Raw genomic sequence first — 20130 nt, forward strand, 5'->3', positions numbered from 1 at the left:
TATTTTCTGCGTACCACTGGCAGACAAGAAAATGAACGATTTTAGGGATGGTATTTATTGGGAGGAAGCTCAACCACCCGTATGGGACGGGATGTACCTCATTTTAATCGCAATTTTATCTAAAGGAAAATACTTGCTTCTTGTTTGTATTAAAATCTCATATTCTTGACTCTCACCCAGCTCACCCCACCCCCTGCCAACAGCACGCATGTAATCTGGAGCTTACATCGACGAATTTCATTACGTATCGCCCACCCATGCCACACGAAAGGCATTTCGCGCTTAGCTGTCTTCGCCTCATCCACCCATCAATTGGGGATGTCTTGCGTCGAACAATTTCACGGAGTGATCATTTTCCTCGTGTAGCTCCCGTTGTGCTGTTTTATAATCGGATAACCGTACATGTGGCGAAATGTAATACCCAGCCCGTGATTCTCAGATCCCCCTCCCTCCACACCAGCACCCCCATTGCCAAGTGAAAAAAAGCCCAACCCCAGTCCTACCCTCGTCAGGAATATGTAAACAATTTTCTTCGACGATGAGTTCATAGTGTACCATTTAGATTGAACAGCGAGAAAATTGCTCTTCGATTTTTCATCCACAAATTTTCTCATCGTTTCGCCATACCTTCCTTCCGATTCGGGATCGGTGCTTAAGCAAAAAAAAAAAGCTAAATCCAAAGTAAATACAACATACCACACACTAAATTCCAATGCATTTGGTTTCCTCACAGACGTAAATTCTCTAATTTAAAACCATTTAAGTAATCACCAAAGTTCAATTTATTCTCGGATTTTCTCAATGCTCAGGAACATACAGAAATCATGAAAACAAAAAAACTATGAAAGGTCACATGGAACGGAACAATACCGAATAGATCGATAAATACGTTTTAATGGATAAACTAATATATTATTTACTATACAAATATTTATAAAACTGATTTTGTTTGATTTTTGAGTTTTCCTTAATCCCTTTTAATCTGTTTTAAAGAAAAGTAGAATTTTAAAAGAACTGAGAAATAAATTTTTGAGTTAAATAAGCTAAGTTCTTTAATTAACTTCTAATAAATTCTTCAATTAATGATATAATGCACTAAAACAAGGGAGAAAACATCAAAGAAATTCAATGATTTGTATTCAATAATTCAAATGAATATTTAATAAAAATCAACGATATTTTGCACAATGTGTACTTTCTATATCTTCACTTCCACGTTTAATTTTTTTTTATGTGATTTTAGATCAATTTTATTCGCACCCACACACTGGAGTAACCAGAATATCTCTCCAATTTCGTGGTGAAAAGCTTTAATATCCATAAAAGCTGAGGAGATGATTTTTGCGACAATTGACAGTGATTTTATCCATCCCAGAGGGATATTGAAATATGATTTTAGCACGACAAAAAGGGGATCATCTTCACCCTCTACGTATACGCGCGTGTGAGAAGGGTGTATATGTGACAAATGTTAGCCCATAAGATGCCCAATCTTCTGCACATTGAGTGCAATTGGATGGGAAGTTAATATTATTGCAAAATGGAATTCCATATTTTTTAGGAGGGAAAAGAGAAAGATTTACAGCACTGTAAGATGACATGATGTCCCTTTACTTTCCACCAAATTCTCCAAAGAAGTGGTGGCCATGCAATAAAAAAAAGCTAAAGATGACGGATGACTGCGATTGAAAGTCGTAATTGCACATTCTATCGGGAGATGGGATTTTATTGCTTTTGGGTATCATTTTGGAATAATGCTATCACAATTTATCATATAATTTAAATCAAAAATACTCAATATTTGTGAACGAAATTGTAATTGGTTTCATAACAATTGGTGACGACTAGTAAAGCGTAAATATGTATATATTTTTTAATTTCAAATTTCAGTTTGAAGAGAGTAGTTGGAATTATTAGAAGTTGCTTGAAAGCTTTTAGTTCCTATTGGGTGCTCTTAAAAATTTTTTCTGAACATATTTCCATAGATTAATAATAAAAAAAGAGATTTTTGAATGGGAATGTATAGAAGTCATAGTTTCGTTGTAAAGTACAGTGCCAAATTCACATTATGTATACCCATACATATTATGCTATATTTTCCGCTCGTTCTACAAAGCTTTTAGGGGAGCTTTTAGATAGTTCTGCATATGAAAGGTGCAGTGGAGTTATTTTACAGTCCTTCAAATAGAATTTGTATCCATTGCAGTTAGATATCTGCTTTCATATAATAACATTTAAAATCCTCTCTGGGGTATATGCAGTTCAATTAACTCCTCTCAAATGATTTTAAAGATCAGCAGGGGGTTAGACTAATAAATTGTGACATGAAATAAATGGTGTTAAAAACAAAAACAAGTTCAGTCTTTTTGGCTACTTGCTTCTATAGCATTGCATTAATTAGTTGAATTAAAATCCACTTAAAAATTTAATCATCTTCATACAAACTCCGTAAGGAAGTTATTTATTGTATGAATGTATGTACCTAAATATTGATTCGGAAATCCTTGTTAAAGTATACCCCCACCACTTGACGCTTTCTTCTTAGCTCCTAAAGGCGAGGAAATCCATATTTTCCTTTTAAGCTCTTATGCTGTTTTGTACACCCACCCACTTAACACACAAACATAGTATTTTTTTTGTTTGTGCCACACGGAAGTTATTTATCGAGGGTGGGGAGCAATGGGGGCAAAGAGGAAGAGCTTCCAATGAAGGTTTAGTATATATATTTGGAGAAATCCCCCGAAATGCAATCACCGATACGATGATGGTATTTACTTATAAATCTTTTCATCCCTTATCGTGAAAAGATAATCTTCAATCAGAGCACATACAAAAATTTCTATTCACTTGTCTACTTCCTTCTGCGGAGGATGGTGAGTTTTTCTTTCAATTCTCTCGACGCTCTATGCCGTGCAAAAGACGTATGACAGTCTTTTTCATTTTGTTTCCATCGCTGATATGCCCCGTTTGCAAGTAGAAAACGTTTAAGACACCGATATGTTCCTTTTTTTCTTTTCTGCTATTTTTCCCACCCAATACTCCACCCCTGCTTGAATGTATTTGCATTTATGCATGAGAGAGAAAATTAGGAATTTTCCTCATTCAGCACCACACCATGGTTTGAAGCAGTTTTTGAAAAAGCACTTCCTATTCTATGGTGGCACTTGTCTTTGAAATTTTTGGGTGGGACAAAATCAAAGCATTCTAAACTCATAAAAAAGTTTTAAAGAGTATTTGGGGAATTCACCGAAACTCCACCTATATTCTTGATAACGATTTTGCAATAAAAATTGTATAAATAATGTAGTAGTTTAGGAAGTGAAATAGTAAATAAAGAGTTAGTCTTTATAGCTTGAGTTGTTTTGAAGTTTTCATTTCTTCTGATTTAACAATAAACTGAGGTAGCTGCTTAAAAATTTTGGGAAAACGGAAGAACTTTTGAATCTAATTTTTAATATTAAATAGAAGTGTTAGATACAGAATAAATTTATTAAGAGTATGGAGATCAAGATGAATTGTGAGATACTTTCAATTTATTTTTCTACGCTATATTTATTTTTCTACGCTATAAGAGTTTTATTTCATTTGAATCTAGAGATTAAGAAGAATAGTACATGAATTCCGAAGAAAAATCATATTCAAATCAATTAATAGTCCTTTCAATACCTTTTTTGAGTAATAAGATTTTTATTTAATCCACAATTTCCCGCAGCTTTCCCCCAGGAATTCCCTTCAAAATAGTTTCGCAAAACATCACGTTAAATGTCCAGGAACACGTGGAAAAACCCTTAATACCCATTTAATTGGATATTTCATTCCGCAGTGGGTGTCGTGACACGAAATGCAGAAAGGATCCCTCATGCTGGGGAAAAGTGTGGCCAAAAAATTAGTTGATACGCCTGAATTGTACCCAATTCGAGTTGGGAAAAAAATCACACATCCCGCCGAAATGTTTGCAAGGTTTGAGTTTTAAAAATCTCGCTGGGTCATCATGTGAAATGTTTTGTTAAAAAATTCAATGGGCATTTGTATGTGTTGCAACCAGGAAAAACGAGGAGCTTGTGTAGATTAGTAAATAAAAAAAGGCACACCAAAAACACGTCCAACCTTACAAATAAAAATTGCCCCGGGGCATAACAGATTAATGGGCTTTGTACGTTTCTGCAGCATATCGTTGGTGTTTTGTAATCTCTTCCTCGTATACAAAAATCTTCTCATACGCTTTCACTACGCTGCGTTATAAAAATATGTAGGATTGTTTATTTTTTCTAATGAGTGTCTTTATAAAATTCTAAGAAAGAGATTTTTAAACAAATAAATGTATAAGGATCAAAATTTATTGTCTATGTAATTAGATTTGCAATAATCAGATCATCTGAATTAATCAGATCAAATACATTTTCAAGGTGGATGGGAAAAAGAGGAAAAGCACCCACATTTTCTACTCTTTTGTAAAACACGCTTTTACAATTTATGGAGGCCTTGCATGTCGGGGAAATTTCATTAATTCGTGATTTAATTTTCCACACACTTCCCACCCGCACCTTTCCAATTTCCACGAACTTTGGCAGAAGATAGGTTAAAAGTTTCGAAAATCTCACCACAAAGTAGTACATGGAGACAACAACAGAAGGAATAATGGAGTGAATAGATATTGAAAATAAAAATCATTATTCCAAAGTCATAACTCCAATATAAAACTTTAACAGGAAATGTTTTCTTGTTCTCAAAAACTCGCTGTCTAGAAAAAAAAAGACTCAAACTTTCTCGAAATGCTTTTATAGAATTTTAATGCCTCTCGTTGTCGAGATATGTTAACTTTGCCATATAAATTTCTCACTCTTTTCCATCGTTCCCCAATCCGTGTGCCTTTTCATGTTTGATTGGTAAGAAGGAGAGAAGGATTCCTGAGTGTGCCGGAGGTAGGTGGGGTGAAAACCTTTCACGTAGATGAAGACAAACTTTTTTCTCCATGAACTTTTTATCCCAAATGAAATTTATGTCAGAGAAGAAAATCAATATTTAAAACAGAAACGAAGGAAATTCCTATTAAAGCCAAGCTAATGAGGATATGCTTGATTCTGCCAACTAAATGACCAAGTTCCATTTTTCTGCATAAAAAAAATGTCGATGTTTTTTTTTTTGAAGCTATGTTGAGCGCTTTTGAAAAGTTAATTCAAAAACTCTATCTCCCCAAAGTTGCAAACTAATTGAAATGTCAATAAATTTTTTTTCTTCGTGAAAATAAGTTTTTGGAATGTCAGTTTTATACCTATTTAAAATTTTTTAAAAGCTTAAAAAAAACTTTTATGTAATGAAACTTAAATAAAAATACAAAGAAGAACGAATTTATACATATTTGGAAAATATCAATGGGAGATCAATTTTATTTTAAGTATATTCGGTAGGAGTGAATAAGTTCAGCCTGATGATGAAAACTAGTCACATCGAGCAAATATTTGACAACCCCCGGCAATCGCTCTGCATGCTTGCAGCCACAAAGGGATCTCTCCTAGATTATATTCTCTCTGCTTTCCAGCACATGTAAGTAAATATGTTTTCCTATTTGAGATTATCGAAGAGACAAGGAGGGGAAAGGAAAAATTGCACAAAGAGGGAGTGACCCTTTTCGCGAGTATAACACAACATCTCACCCCCATATAATATGGTTTGTGTGTGTGTGCAATTGTTGATGACAATATTTCCGGTCAGTCACCAACATTTTCGACATGACATAGAACAAAATCATTTCCGCCCATTGACAGAGAATACATACAATGCCGACATTTGGGGTAAATTGCCAAACATTGCAGGCGATAAATTCTGGGGAAAGCAAGACATGAATGCATTGCTTCTTGCTATTCTCGGAAATTATCAAAAAACATATTAAATGAACATAGTTTGGTACTATATACATACATAAGGTATGTAGAAATACGTAAAATTATAGTCTCAAAATTATGCAACGAGATTTTGTATGAATATAACGTATTCAGATCTGTTTTGTTGGAGAAAAATTAGGCAAATTTTCATTCTTTAAATAATATATTATTTAATATCTTAGCACAAAGTATGAATATAACATAAAAAGCTTTGTTTTTTAAATCTTTAATATCATATTTTTTTAATTAAAATCAATAAATTATGAACTAAAAATTTTTCATACAAGCTTAATACATAATAAAGGAAGCTTATATCTATAAGAATACTTTAGCAATTTTGTCGAAATAATTACGAATATTAACCATATTAACTGATTAGAAATAAAACTAGCTGTATTCGAACCGAAGAGGAAGTTATGGTTTTTTGCAGATTGTTTTACTTTAAATGTTATATGTATGTTCGTATGTATACACATATTTACATAATCAAGGTTACGATGAAATATATATAGATTTTGGGACAAAATCTTTGATTAGAATAATTTCGAGTTGACACATTGTGGTAACCAGTAAATCCCATAGAATTTGTCTATTTAGTTCACGAATTATTAAACTAATAGTTTTGTAATAAAATCCAATAATGTCAAAGTAATTGTCATATATTCATAACTCATAAATATGTAGTGTAAGATTTATTAAACGATTAGTAAATCTACTTTAGTAAAATCTACTTTATTCATAAAAGTTTCTTTGAAAATCACAAATATAATGTCCAACATTATTCACCACACACTGATATGAAAGAAAATGTTTCAGTGCATTTTCACGCTGCTGGTAAAGGGTCCAATCCCTTTTTGAGGCTACACGGGGGTTACGGATGGTAAATTTTCCGTATTGCAATAAAATTTTGACACAATTTACCCTTATCTCATTTGCAGCAGTACTTTTGGGAGGAGTTTGGCTGTGAAAGAGTCCTCCCAGGGGGGACTCACACAATCACATGGAGTACTATTTGTCTACACATTAATTCACCGAAAACCCATGTCACCCCTTTTTGCACCCCCTGACCGCACCAACTTTGACTTTCTGTATGTTCGGGTGGGTTTGTATGGCAGAAAGTGCGGTGAGAATGAAAATTTAAGTTAATCAAATGATATAAACGAGAATTTTCTGTGTGGTGTGTGTCCGTTTGTTGTTGTACCCATTGAGTGTGTTAAACAATGATTTTGTATCTAAAATTTCAAGTATATAATGTATGTATAAAAGCATATCAAACTTACCCGGATCCTCGTCATCATCGGCCCAGTCCATCTGGGTGGAAACAATGGGGAAACATACGAAAGCTGTACAAATGATGATGGCCAACCGCAAAACTAATGCTAATCTTAAACCCATCTCCGGTCGGTTACACTGAGGTCACCATAAAACTCCACTTGCTTTTTTCTTCGCTCCTTCCGCTCCGGCTTCCGCCTCACTTGGCTTTTTCTTACAGTATAACTGGCTAACTGGGGGGTACGGCACAGCACTTTGCTTTTCCCTTTGGGGCGAGTGCTCTTGTGTGTCCTGTGATGGTTAGGATTTTAGTGATGTTCTTTTGAAATTTTCAACACAATCGCTTTATATATTGTATGTATGGAGTTTCGGGTTTATTAGAGAGGATTCTCACTCTATTGACTCAAACTTGGTATCTTCACGTTTCACGGCTTTGATGAGATTTTGGGGAAATCGCTACAAACTAGCATGGGAGTAATTAGAAACATGGTACTATTCATTCACTGTTCGCTGACGCACTAGCGTATTATCTCTCATCCAGTCATTTCTGTGCGGTCATGTGAGAAAGAGTGGACGCAGACTGACAGATGACGAGGAAGAATGAGGATGATTTGATGGGTATAAGCCGGGCAGAATGTATACGGGGGCTGGTGTGATATCACATCTCACCCTCCTTGTCGCAGTGTCGTTCTATCCGATGACACACTATCCATTAACCGTATCGTCAGTCTTTTCGATCAACACTCTCAGAAAATCACTCTTGTTGGTCCTCTCTATTTGATGTGCTTCCACAGGGATTGTTAATTACTTATCCAGAGCAGATAGTTGAGCGTCATTTTGATAATGGAGCCCCACGGATGGTGCTCCTTATTTGCATTACAGGGGCCAAAATGATCAGGGTGATGAAAATGATGTGCACTGGGGCGTAAAGGAAAGTTTTACTTTCAGTCCAAGGCATAAACTTTCTCCCTAACCCTTGTCCTCAGGCGGGTTCACTCTGTAATTCGCCCCCTTTCCACAATTCTCTTTATATCTATCTAGATACCTATATGTATATAATAGGAGCTTTTGGATGAAGTTTAAACCCACTGATGCTCCTCGAAATTCAACATATATTATAGGTATATGCAAGGTTGTTGTTTAGTGTTCCCCCTTTTAGAAAACTAGCACACACATAGTCTATGTTCTATACACTAGGGGATGCCTCTTCCAGCTTTACGATACCTTTTCCCCCCGAACTGGTGGCAGCGAGCCAAAAAAGCGAGGAAAAACACCTTCACTCTGTTTAATGTTAATTCAACTGATAAGACTCCACACAGGGTCTCATATGCAGGGAGGTGAGTTAGGGTCCATTCACCAGTCTCTCACATCCGCATTTATAATCATTAGCTGGGAGGTATTCACCACTGTCAGATGCATTCTCGTAAATTGAGATACACACATAGAGCCGGGGGCCTTCAACCCCGCTACCACAAGATGGTAACTCGAAAACCTTCGACGCACAACCCTTGTTCTGAAATTATTTGCAATTTATGTAAATTCAACTCTAATGCTCAACTTTTCTTTACACTTGAATATTTTAGCTGTGCGTGGCTCTTCAACTAAATTTATTTAATTACTTCTTTTTTTTGTGCACATTGGGCCTCATAATGTCCAACCAAACCCCTTGTAGTCCAATGCGACCCAGCCTCTGGCGTCAATTTAGAGGCCAGTGGAGGAAGAGCAAAAAAAAAGACAAAGAACTTAGGGTGGGCAAGAAGAAAAAGTGGAGTAAAATAGACCAGTGAAGAAATAAATTGGGTAATGTAGCATGGAATGTAATTAAAACACCTCATTAGTGAGGCTAACGGAGAAAATGCAAAGTTTACAGAACGAAGGGCTATATTCTTTTGAGCAAAAAAAAAGAACAGCAAGCAAAAATCACACGAGAGGGGTGCAAAAAAATGAAGCCATAAAGGCAACCCGCCTAGGAAAAGTTTGCAAGGGCACCCCTCGAACTTATCAGAAATCTTAATAACCAAATAAATGCTTTAGGAGACTTTTCTATTCACTTTTGGGGAATGTTGTTTTCGAATTTACAATCAAACCCAATTGGATAAGGAAAGGGTGAGACGGAGGGTGGTGTATGTAATAAAATTAGTAGATTTTACGATTATTATGGTAATTTTCTCCACTCTCTATCACCTCGGTGGTTTCCGTGGCTTTCCTCGTGAGCACAAGAACAATTTTTTCCAGTTTGGAAAATCCCATCCCCATCTGCAGCATTTGTACAAAATTGTTATGGCGTCGTCATTCTAACTGAATCATGATTTATTATTACGCAAATTTAACAAGATTTAAATTTGTTACCATGGCTTTTTTCCCAGGTTTCCGTATGTAACAAATATGTATAAGATGAGATTTTCTACTCATGGTTTTTGTGATTCTCTCATAAAATATAAGGGATGGTCACGTTATTTTGGAAACTCGGGGACTTTCAAGAGCGATTTTCAAGCCAATTTTTAAACCAAAATTTTGAAATCTGCTTGCACTCTTGTTAAATGGCCAAATACTGATAAGAATTCAGTATTTTTGATTTAGAAAATAAATTTTTGTGCTCAAAAAATTTATTTGAAATTCTCACATTTTGGCCATTTTGTTCCTGTAGAGTTTCCAAAATAACGTGACCATCCCTTAAGTGAAATTTTGTTATATTATTTTATGTACATTTATGTTATATCATTATGATTTTAAATACTATTTTCAAGAGTAAATTTATAAAATGCAGAGGTTTCTTTTGGAAAAAGTGTTATAAAAATATTTTTCATCTCGAATTTGGTTTGTCTGTTTAATTTTCTATGACTTTTAAAAATTAAAAGAACAAATTATAATTCTAAATAAACATCTAATTAAAGCTTAGAAAAGTTTATTTTTTATAATTCTATTTTTATTAAGTTTTAAAATTACAAATTCACGTGATATGGAAATTCACAACATAAAATGTGAAATGAAACACATAAAAATTAACATACGTTTCATTTGATTTCTAAGTGAATTCTGCAATAAAAAAATAATGAATTTATATTTATGATCCATTTCAATAACTAAAATAGTTTCGTAAACATTTATAAATTATATTATGAAAATAGATTTTCAGCAATAGCATTGTAATATCTGCCAATTCTCAGTTCGATACAAAAGGTAAATTACGGTGGGGATATATCCCCTTTGGCTTTTAGTGAAATTGGAAAATTTATTTGCAAACATACCACCACACAATTCATATGCAGACCAGTTTTATTATTTGCACAAAGAACGGAAAAAATTCTACTCTAATTATCACTCTTTACTCTCTCTCTGTTTTTATGATACCGCGCTTCTATGCGTGGCCAATATATTGGAAATTTTCAAACTAATGCTGTGAGCTAAATCACTCGTCACATTTCAATGGAGACGGGGGTAGCAGCTTGTTTGCAATGTGATGGAAAGCTCTCGTAAGTCCTAAAATTGACATAAGTTGAATCAACAAATTCACTCTGTGAAACCAATTGATTTTTAACATTGGGAAATTCTATATGTACCATATACCTATGGATAAAACCGCAAAACCTAATGATTGACAGTGCCTAGGCTGAAACTGGAGCATAATCCAAAATACAAATAATACATTTTCCCCATTCTTTGTTTTTCCATCCAATATCCTAACATAAAGAGGTTTTGTGAGTGGCACAGGAAAAAATTTCTCCACATATACATAACTTTAATATGTTTCGTTGATTGCACAATTTGTGGAGACAATTTAGCGAAAAATAATTAACTGAGAATTGTTTACCAATTAGCACATTTGGTGGTTATACAAATAACGAATGATCTTGTTTGTTTCTCATAACTTTGTTTTTAAATTAAGAACTTCAAATATGTTTATCTACAGTTGATTAGATTTTACCACTCTACCTTTCAGAGAAATATTTTTTATTAAAAAATACAGAGAAAATAAATAAGAAAGCAATATTTTTTAACTCCCACTCATGTCAAAGATAAAGTAATAAATTCTATTGTTTGAAATGTTAATATTGAGATGTTAATTGAACCATTAAATAAAATATTTCCGGTTCTTTTAGTAAGGATTTTCCTCAAACAAAATTTCCAAAATTGGTAGCTAAATGTTGTAATTTTTAAGTAAGTAGACAATTTTAGTCCTTCCGCCCACAATTCTTTCATCTGGCCGCGCCTCCCAAAAACAAAGGGACGGTAAACAAATTTAAGTGTAGTGCTGAGGAAAATTAATTTGCTTTTTTGTCTCCATGTAAAGTGATACTTTGGCTGGTGGAACAAAAGGTTGATGGGGTTTGGATGGCGGGATATTTTAGAAGAGGGAGTAAAATCCCAGCGTCATAAAGATAATTAATAGCTTTAGCATTTTCCTGGACACAACAGGGAAAATGATGGGTGTGTGAGGAGAGTTGAAAAAGGTATCCTAAATCCTTTGTGGAATTTTAATTTTGGCCCCTCATTGCCCCGTTCTCGTTTGCTCTGACCCGCGTGCTAATGAAGTTCAGATTGCAGAAATATTTCTCATTAACACCCCTCCCCCGGTAGCTAGACACTTTTCGCCGCCCCTTTGAACAATTCACTTCCTCTCAATCAATTTCCCAAGATACACTGTGAGAAAAATTGATTGAGAGCTACAAAGTTTAAATATCATAAATGAATTTTAATGAATTCCTCAGTGGTTATGGTGCTAAAAAATTGAATTACACCGCTTGGTGAACAGGAAAACTTTCTACATCAATCATAAATCACGTGGCTATATGAGTTGTAGGGGGTGGATGGAAAAAATCATCCCAGGGCAATATTTTTCTATACATATAGTGAGGCCTTCTGGGAGTGGTGGAAAAAGATACGGAAAAGTTGCAGTAAAAGTGTCACTAAGGAGTTATAGGTACAAAAAAAGAATATCCATGGTATGAATAAAAAATTGGTAAAAATTACTCAAACTTTAAAATATTTTTTGATCTTTTTTGTCCTACATATACTCTTCCACCCATTTCAATCACAAAACGACAAAATGCCCACGGATATGGATGGGGGGAAGTAAAGTTTCTAGAAATTCCTTTTAGTCTGAGGATTTTGCCACTTCCTTGTCCGCCTTCGGGCATCTCCAGCCCCTTAAAAAAATAGTCAAAAGTAGAAAAGTCTTGTGTTATAACAAATCGATGGAATCTCATATTTTTATACATTCAATTTTTCATCCTTCCATCCCTAAGTTTTTTCTTATAAAACTTCATGGGACATTCCGCTAACACTATTATATATAGCTGTAGGTATACAAATGTGTGAAGCATTGATCCCAATTAACGGGCGAATTTGGCACACTAATTGGAGAATTTAACGCACTGTATATAACATTTAAAATCGATAGTGTTGGAAAATTGTGCTACTGACAAAATAGAAATATTTCATTTTCAGGATATTTTGGGAAATTTCTGAAATTTTTAACGTCAACGTTCAATTTCGCGGAAAGTACTTGAAAACTAATTTGATTTTGAAAATTTGATTATAACAAAATGAAAATAATTTAAATTCAAGACCACGGCACAATTTATTATTTTTTATTGAACAAATACAAAGCAAATCCAAATTTTTATTTTACTTACACATGTCTCTAAACTTTTTATATCTTAATTATTAAATTTATGAAAATAAAAACTCTCACAATCAATTAGATACCTACCTACATAAACATATGTATGTATGTATGTATGTAGGCCATTTCGATTTTTTTATTTAGTAAATTTGGGTTTGAATATTACCTACTGTGCAAATGTGGTTTTGGTAATTAGTTTTGGTAACTATTTGATTAGTTGAAAAGCAATTTTGTCTATTTGAACAATTTCAGTTGTAAATGTCAGATTATGTATATAGTTGGATTTATGAAATAAATTTTAATTGAACACTAAATTACTTTTCTAACAAATAGTAAAGGTAGTGGGAGAAAAAATTCATGAAGTTGGATAATTAATAATGATAACTGAACCTATTATTTTAAACGCTCAGAAAAACATAAATTATCTCAAATTATTTTTTTTAATTTAAAATTGGTTATATAAGACTGGGAAAATATGAAAAATTTTGTATGTACCAAAAGAGAAAAACGAAAAACGTCATATCCGTTTCATTCACATCAACATCCTGTAAAAAATGTTTTGTATAGCTTATTTCCACAGTCGTTTTCCCATTTTCCATTATAGGTCAAAAAATGTATCCACTGTGCCGTCATCAACAATTTCTTGTGAATGTAAATCTGCAGGAGGGCAGAAATTCAATATGGGGTGCTAAGGTGAAAAAAATACGATTTCTTTCCCTTCCGCAGTGCTGTAAATATTGAAAGAGGTGAATCTTGCAATTCTTCTGCGAGAAAATTGCCCACGGATGGCGGTTGGGGCTAGGCTTACAGACACATTTTCGATAAAATATCGGCAGTTCTCCCCTCCTACCCCGCCAACACACTCACCCACTGAATAAATGTGAAAAGTGTCTCATAAATATTTTCGCGAAATTGGAATTATGATGAGTAGATGGTGTGGGGATGTGCTTATATTTTGGGGTGGGTGGCGGCACGAGGCACGGAAAAAAGTAAATTTTCTGTTGGATATCGCGCGCGATTCGAGTGGGTGAGGTTGATTCCTGAAATTTCATCATAAGTTGCTTACAATGAATACAAAGTGGTGCGGTATAAAAAGAAATGGCTCTGAGGCCGTGTGTATATAGGGGAAGTCAGATGAAGAAAATGGAAACAACAACAGAACGACCCCTAAATTGTGTCATTCCACATTTAATCCCACAAGATTAGTGAGTCTTCCTTCTCTCTCCAAATTGCCCTGCTTTTTCCCATCTTCCCCCTTCTTTCGATTTCCCCTGTCTCTCGGAGAAGAAGAGAAAAAAACCTCCGCGGTTGAGCCTTTGCCCTTTTTCAACCACCCCACCCACATCCAAATTGCCGCAGTATGGGTTTTCCATGAAGGATGGAATTTTGAAATTGCCTGAGGATCATTGGTGATCGCCATAATTTCTTTATTTGTTTTTCATGTATTCCACCACCGACCCGAACCACCCTTGTCATTCATGTTCCACTTCTCCAAATACACCGCCAGCCACATCAGATTATCCCAATCACATCCAAGTAAACTTTGTAAATTTCTCCACCCCCGCATGAGCGTGGAAGGGCGAACCACAAATCCTTGGGCGTAATTCCCAAGCAGATTGGTCTGGATGGGAAAATCCACGAAAGAAAACTCTCAAGAAGGCGAACGCCTCATCCCACATACGAAATAAATTTGCTCCTGTGCATTCCCACGACTTATATTTGATTTGGCTGTAAATGAATTTCCTATCTCTGGGCTATTCTTTTTGCGCGAAAATCCACCAAGTGCATCCCCCCCTTTTTTATTCCCACAATGAAAACATTTTTCCATCAGTTTCACAGTATGGAAGAGAAAACTTACGGGAGATTTTCCCATTCCGCATCCCACCGTGCGAACAATTTCCACCGGAATCAGGATGATTCGATTGAATCCCCCACAGCGATTTTCAAGAAAAATGCAAAGGAATAAGTCAAAGTGTGGTTAATCTCGTGGAATTCTTTTTCCACACTCCCGCCCCCCAAAAAAGTGGGTGGGGGAAACAAAAACACACACGAGAGATTCTTGGAGAAAATTTATTGAGATTTTTTCAAGGTGTGCACAAACCTCAAGGCGCAATTTTCCACCACCTTTAAGTTTAGCCCGAAGGGATAAGCTGTGTGAATCTGAAGTTGTTTGTTTAACCAGAGAAATTTTACGTGTGGTTTTTGGGGTACCCAGTTGGAGAATTTTGGAACTTACAGAGATATCTATGTTGCCTATATACTTTATAGCGATAAACGTATAGTTATAGAAGATATGTACGTTCTATCTATAAAGCGAATGTTTTAGAAACTTTTCAAAAGTTTTCTGACCTGTTATGGATTAAAATATCCATTGCACCAAACATTATCGATCCAGGAAATATAACCTTAAAATGAGAAAATTGTTCAAATTGTTCAAAAGTTGTTAAAATATATGCTCGGATGATTTCATGCAAAAAAAGCTGCAGTTCATCATAATCAATCTTAAAAAGCGCAATGTCGTTCAAAGTTGGAAAATATTTCGAAAACTTTTAAAATTATATTTTTAACTTTTTTTGGGAATATAAAAATATGAAATATTGAGCAATAGTAACTTTGGATAAAGTTGTTGATCTTCATCAGGTACTTCATTCTTATTCTCAGAAGCCAGAGCTTTTTTTTTTGAAATTGTTTCAAACTAAAAGGTTTTCAAGCTTTACTTAAAATGAACTAAATGATTAAATTATTTTTTCTAGCAATTCCAAAAAAAAAGTTTTTTAAATTAATTTTTACCTTTATGTTGTAATAATAAACTTAAGCGACTTAAGCACAAAATACAATTAAAACATATTATGTTGAAAAATATTATTAACTAGTCAACCCGAGCCCCCAATCACGTGTGGGCGAACTCTATTTTAAGGCATAAAAGGGGGGCGTATATTAGTAGGGGGGATGAATAATACGGTACCCCGAAAAAATTTTAAAATAAAAAAATCCCGTTATCTGACCCTTCAGCAGGTAGAAAATGGGAAAAAATCAGTTTTTCTGTGGGGGCGCTATAAAGGGGGGTTGGGGCGGAATCCCATATAGCGCTTGCAACTCGTATTGACCCCCTCTACCCCCATACCAAATTTCATCAAGATCGGCCCAGCCGTTTCGGAGGAGTTCATGTGCCACAGACAGACAAACATTTCAGCTTTATATATTAAGATTATTTTTCCAAGAAAAAAAAAACAATAAACCCAAGACGATGCTCCGTTTCCTACACCTTGTACAAAATAATCTTGATTGTATGATTTCTCCCAAGTTTGGATAATTGATTGAGTCCCTTGTGATTTCCCTTCGCTATTAATGCTCTCGACTACTTTTGGGGCATTCATAATACGGTATTCGGAAATGGAAAAATATTTCCACCTTTGTTTCTCATTGCATTTGATTATTTGTAGGGTGAATGACAATAGGAAAGAGGAGAAAAAGTCACACAATTTGATGAGAAAATCGTCCAACGTGAATTTAATCGAATATTTAATCCTATTAGGAAATTTCCTCTGTCAACGTTCATTTTCTGTTCCCAAATTGCTTCACCTCTGAGCACACACTTGTCCCGAATTCGATATACCTATGGAATCGAGAAAAAAAGATCTCTCTCCGCAGACACGTTTCGAAAAGGAAAAATATTTCCCAAACTTGGCAAGAGAATTGTAATTTACCATTTGATTGGGGGCAACGTGGAGTATTTTCTACGAGGGACTGAAACATCATGGGGAGGATGGGTGAAAAAATGCTTCCGATACTTCAATAAAATTTCAATTTGAGCACCCATCTGAAGAGAAAAATATGCGAGAAATGACTTGATTTAGTGTATGGAAGAAAAAAATGTTGATTTGCTAGGGTGAGTGTTCCAGGCATATATCCCCAAATACTGGGCCACCCTGGGAGGCACCCTCGGTGCTAGCACTTTATTACACAGCCATCGAGCACCGTACGGGGTCTCGGTGGAGAATGAGAAAAGAGTTCCACCCAACCAAGCAAATGCCACAAACCATTATAGCGTGAAAAAATCGTTTTTTCATTGAAATTTCAACCCCATTTCGTTCAATTTTAATTTCAAAACCAACGCATTCAGACGCACGCGGCGGGTGAAAAGTTCCACCAAAGCATTTACACACGGAGGCATTAGGACCTCCCCAAAAAAAGATGATAGAATGGGAGAGACAGCGAGAAAATCCCCTCGAGGAATTGAAGAATGTAAAATTATTTCTCTTTTCACTTTTAACACTACGGGCTATACTACAGCTTTTTGCACCGTCAAAGCTCTAACCTACCGTGTTTAGTATATCTGTGTGTAGTTTCCAAATGGATTATCCATTGACATGGATTGAGAGGCTGACGAAGAGAAAAAATAAAACTAAAGCTAGAGCGAGCGAAAAATGCGCAAACGGACGGTTAGGAAAAAAAAAGTACAACCACTTCATAAGCTCACAATCCCCGAGTGAGATATACTTTGGTGAACCCAATGTGGGCCTTGCGAATATAATGTAGTTTATTAGTTTCAAATGGTAGCACATTAAAAAGCAATTAATGCTGGTGGTTTCCCCCTACCAAGGGGTCAATGACTTGAAAAATTTCTTTTGTACTAAAATTTACTAAATTAAAAAAAAAAACAATATGCTAATCTGAGCAATACTTTTTTTTAAAAATTAAGAATATGAATTTGAAAAAAAAATCTCAGTTAACAAGGCCGAAAGGTCCGTAAAAATTATGTTCAATACAACTAATCTTGCGAATTATTATTTAGAGATTTAATTTTTTTTTTCATATATCCTAACAATTTAATTATTTGATCATAATTACTTCAATTGAGTTAAATAAAATAAATAGTTCGAAAAATATATTTTGGTTTAATTATTTCATTAAAATCAGTGAATTTAATAATATTATTTAAACTTTAAAGTTTCTTTACAAAGTCTTTTTTAGTACTTCAATGTTTTTATATTTCTTATTATTCTGAAGTATATTTGATTCTGTAAAATTGACCTACATACAAGTTTTAAAAATTATGATATTTAGGGTTAACTATCGAAAATTTTAAATTTTTCTTATTCATATAAAAAAAATATACTATTTCTACATTGAATTAAAACCTATAATGAATTTAGCATGAATAGTTCTATCGACGACTTGATAAATTTATCAACTTTAGAATTTTCAAGATCTTCAATATCAGTACCTATATTAGTAATGATAGGACCATCAATTGAAAGTTAGGTATATATTACAAAGAAACTTAGATACACAGAAAATCTAATTAAAAAAAACTCTCTTGGAGCAATTTTGAATCTCGATAAAAAAACATATTTAACTATGAGTATTTTTAATTTTTTAACTAACTTTTAATTCTTTTTCAATCTTGGTTCGCCTTTTCAAATATAGTTTCTTTATGTAATACTTCTCAATAGGGATCACTCAACATATCAAAATGAAATATCTTTCAGTTCGAAATTCGAAACAAGCTTCTCAAACCACAGACAAACCCTCCTTACCAAAAACTCTCGGTAATTACGAGCCATTGAGATAAATTTTCAAGTCACTCGCCCCCTGGTATAAGCCCTGTTGAGGCTTTTCGAAAACACACGACAAAGGGAAACTCATTCATTAAATTGCAATTGAAACGTTGAGTTTCCCAACCACCCTTTCACTGCCACCCCATGTTTTCGCAATTTCCACAACTATATGTTTATGCTGTCTTTCATTGCCAAGCTTTGGAGCTTTACCCCTCAAACCTCCCTTCACCACCCCCGAAAAAGGCGTCCACGTAGAATTTTGTGTATGTTTGCTTCCCAACATAATTGCTCAATTTCCGCATGTTGCTGTTTTGCGGCGGTTCAAACGCACTTCCAACCCCTTCTGACGTGCTTTTTTCACTCTTATTTAGTTCTCTATATTTTTGTGCCAAATGTGAGCTACTGTTTTGCTCCGACACCCCCGTCGATGGGGGCGGCGTGGCAGAAAAAAAACGCTTTTGGTGAAACCCTTCATTTTCAACCACCTCTCAAACAATTCTCTTTTCACTATTTTTACAGAGAAAAGTTTGGGACGGGGGTGGGACCATGAGAAGTGAGAAAAAAAAACAGTTCATGGGTAAAGAGGGTATATGTAATGTTTGAAAGAAAATAGGGGATTATTGATGTGAAAAATTAGGTGAGCAGAAGTATCTCAGGTGATGGCGCAATTGAGGTAGGTGACCTCGTGAAAATTAACTGAACTCTGTGTGGATGGCAGAAGGGCCAAAAGCTCTCTCACAATTGACCCTTCTCGTGCACGTTTCTTTTTTTTTTTGCAGAAGCTTCGCTCCCACGCAGGGAGTTTTAACCCTTTTCACTCTGCCTCGTAATTCCTTCTCGTGTGTATTTTGGCCACTTGGCACACAAAAAGAGCACACGCCATGCTAAAATACTCATGCGGATGATGGTTAAAAGAAAATTCCCCTGCATGGGAATTAACTGGGGTGGAAATTCATGAAAATTTCCATTCACAGAATTTTCCAACTTTTCCACCTTCTTTCTCAATATGCCTTTTCGCAATCACAAACACTCAGTGTCACCACCTTCTAGCACACTTCTTTGATTTTTCTTCACGTTTATCGCACAGATGGTTTCTTTTTTTATTTTCTTTTTCTTTGGTGAAAATGCACAGATTTTTGTGAAGAATCCCAAATAGAGCTTGTGGAAGAACAAACTGTCTTCGATCCAGCAATGTCGTTGCAAACGAAAAAAACGCAACTACCACGAGGGTGGTTCGCGGCAAGCGTACACCGTATCCGTTCGCATTGGCGTTAAACACGAAACTGAAGTGGATGGAAAATCAGTTTTGGGAAATGTGTGTGGAAATTCTTAGCAGCGCACCACGTAACTTCGGGTTTATTCGGCAAAATTTCCACCGGCTTTTCACCAAGGGGTTCATCAGAATGCAATCTCGTGTACCTAACAAGTGGGGAAATCGTGGAGAAGAGCTTTTCCTTCCAGTCTGTGTGGCAATTGGAAGTATCATAGGTTCTGCGCAAATTGCAACTCTCTCATTTTTCCCAAAAAACCTCCCCAGTATTACCTTTCCAAGTAGGTATTTAGGTCAGAGACGACTGAAATAACCATCCCATTTGGCGGAAAAAAAAGCCAAGCCGTGTAACGCCATTTGGTGTATGTGTGTAGGGCTTTATGACAAAAAGGTGCAATTCGCCACGTTTCATTTGATATTTTGCAGAGTGGAAAAACAAGCCCACCCACTTCCTGACCATTTCTCATGGTGCATAGGCAATAATGTGGCAGGTGAATGCATTTGCGACATTTTGCAATT

General features: G+C 35.2%; 1 protein-coding gene across 1 annotated transcript in view; it reads right to left on the minus strand.

The window, feature by feature from the left end:
- Positions 1-19449, minus strand: part of LOC129797437 (uncharacterized) — a 165271-nt gene extending 145822 nt beyond the window's left edge. The window contains exons 1-2 of the mRNA XM_055839991.1: positions 19335-19449; positions 7163-8667 (exon numbers count right to left, since the gene is read on the minus strand). Coding sequence (XP_055695966.1) covers positions 7163-7277 — 115 coding nt within the window. The 5' untranslated portion in view covers positions 7278-8667; positions 19335-19449. The remainder of the gene's footprint in view (positions 1-7162; positions 8668-19334) is intronic.
- Between the last annotated feature and the right edge of the window lie 681 nt (positions 19450-20130).

The sequence above is a fragment of the Lutzomyia longipalpis genome, chromosome 1 (assembly GCF_024334085.1).
Source record: "Lutzomyia longipalpis isolate SR_M1_2022 chromosome 1, ASM2433408v1".
In the NCBI taxonomy this organism is placed as follows: domain Eukaryota; kingdom Metazoa; phylum Arthropoda; class Insecta; order Diptera; family Psychodidae; genus Lutzomyia; species Lutzomyia longipalpis.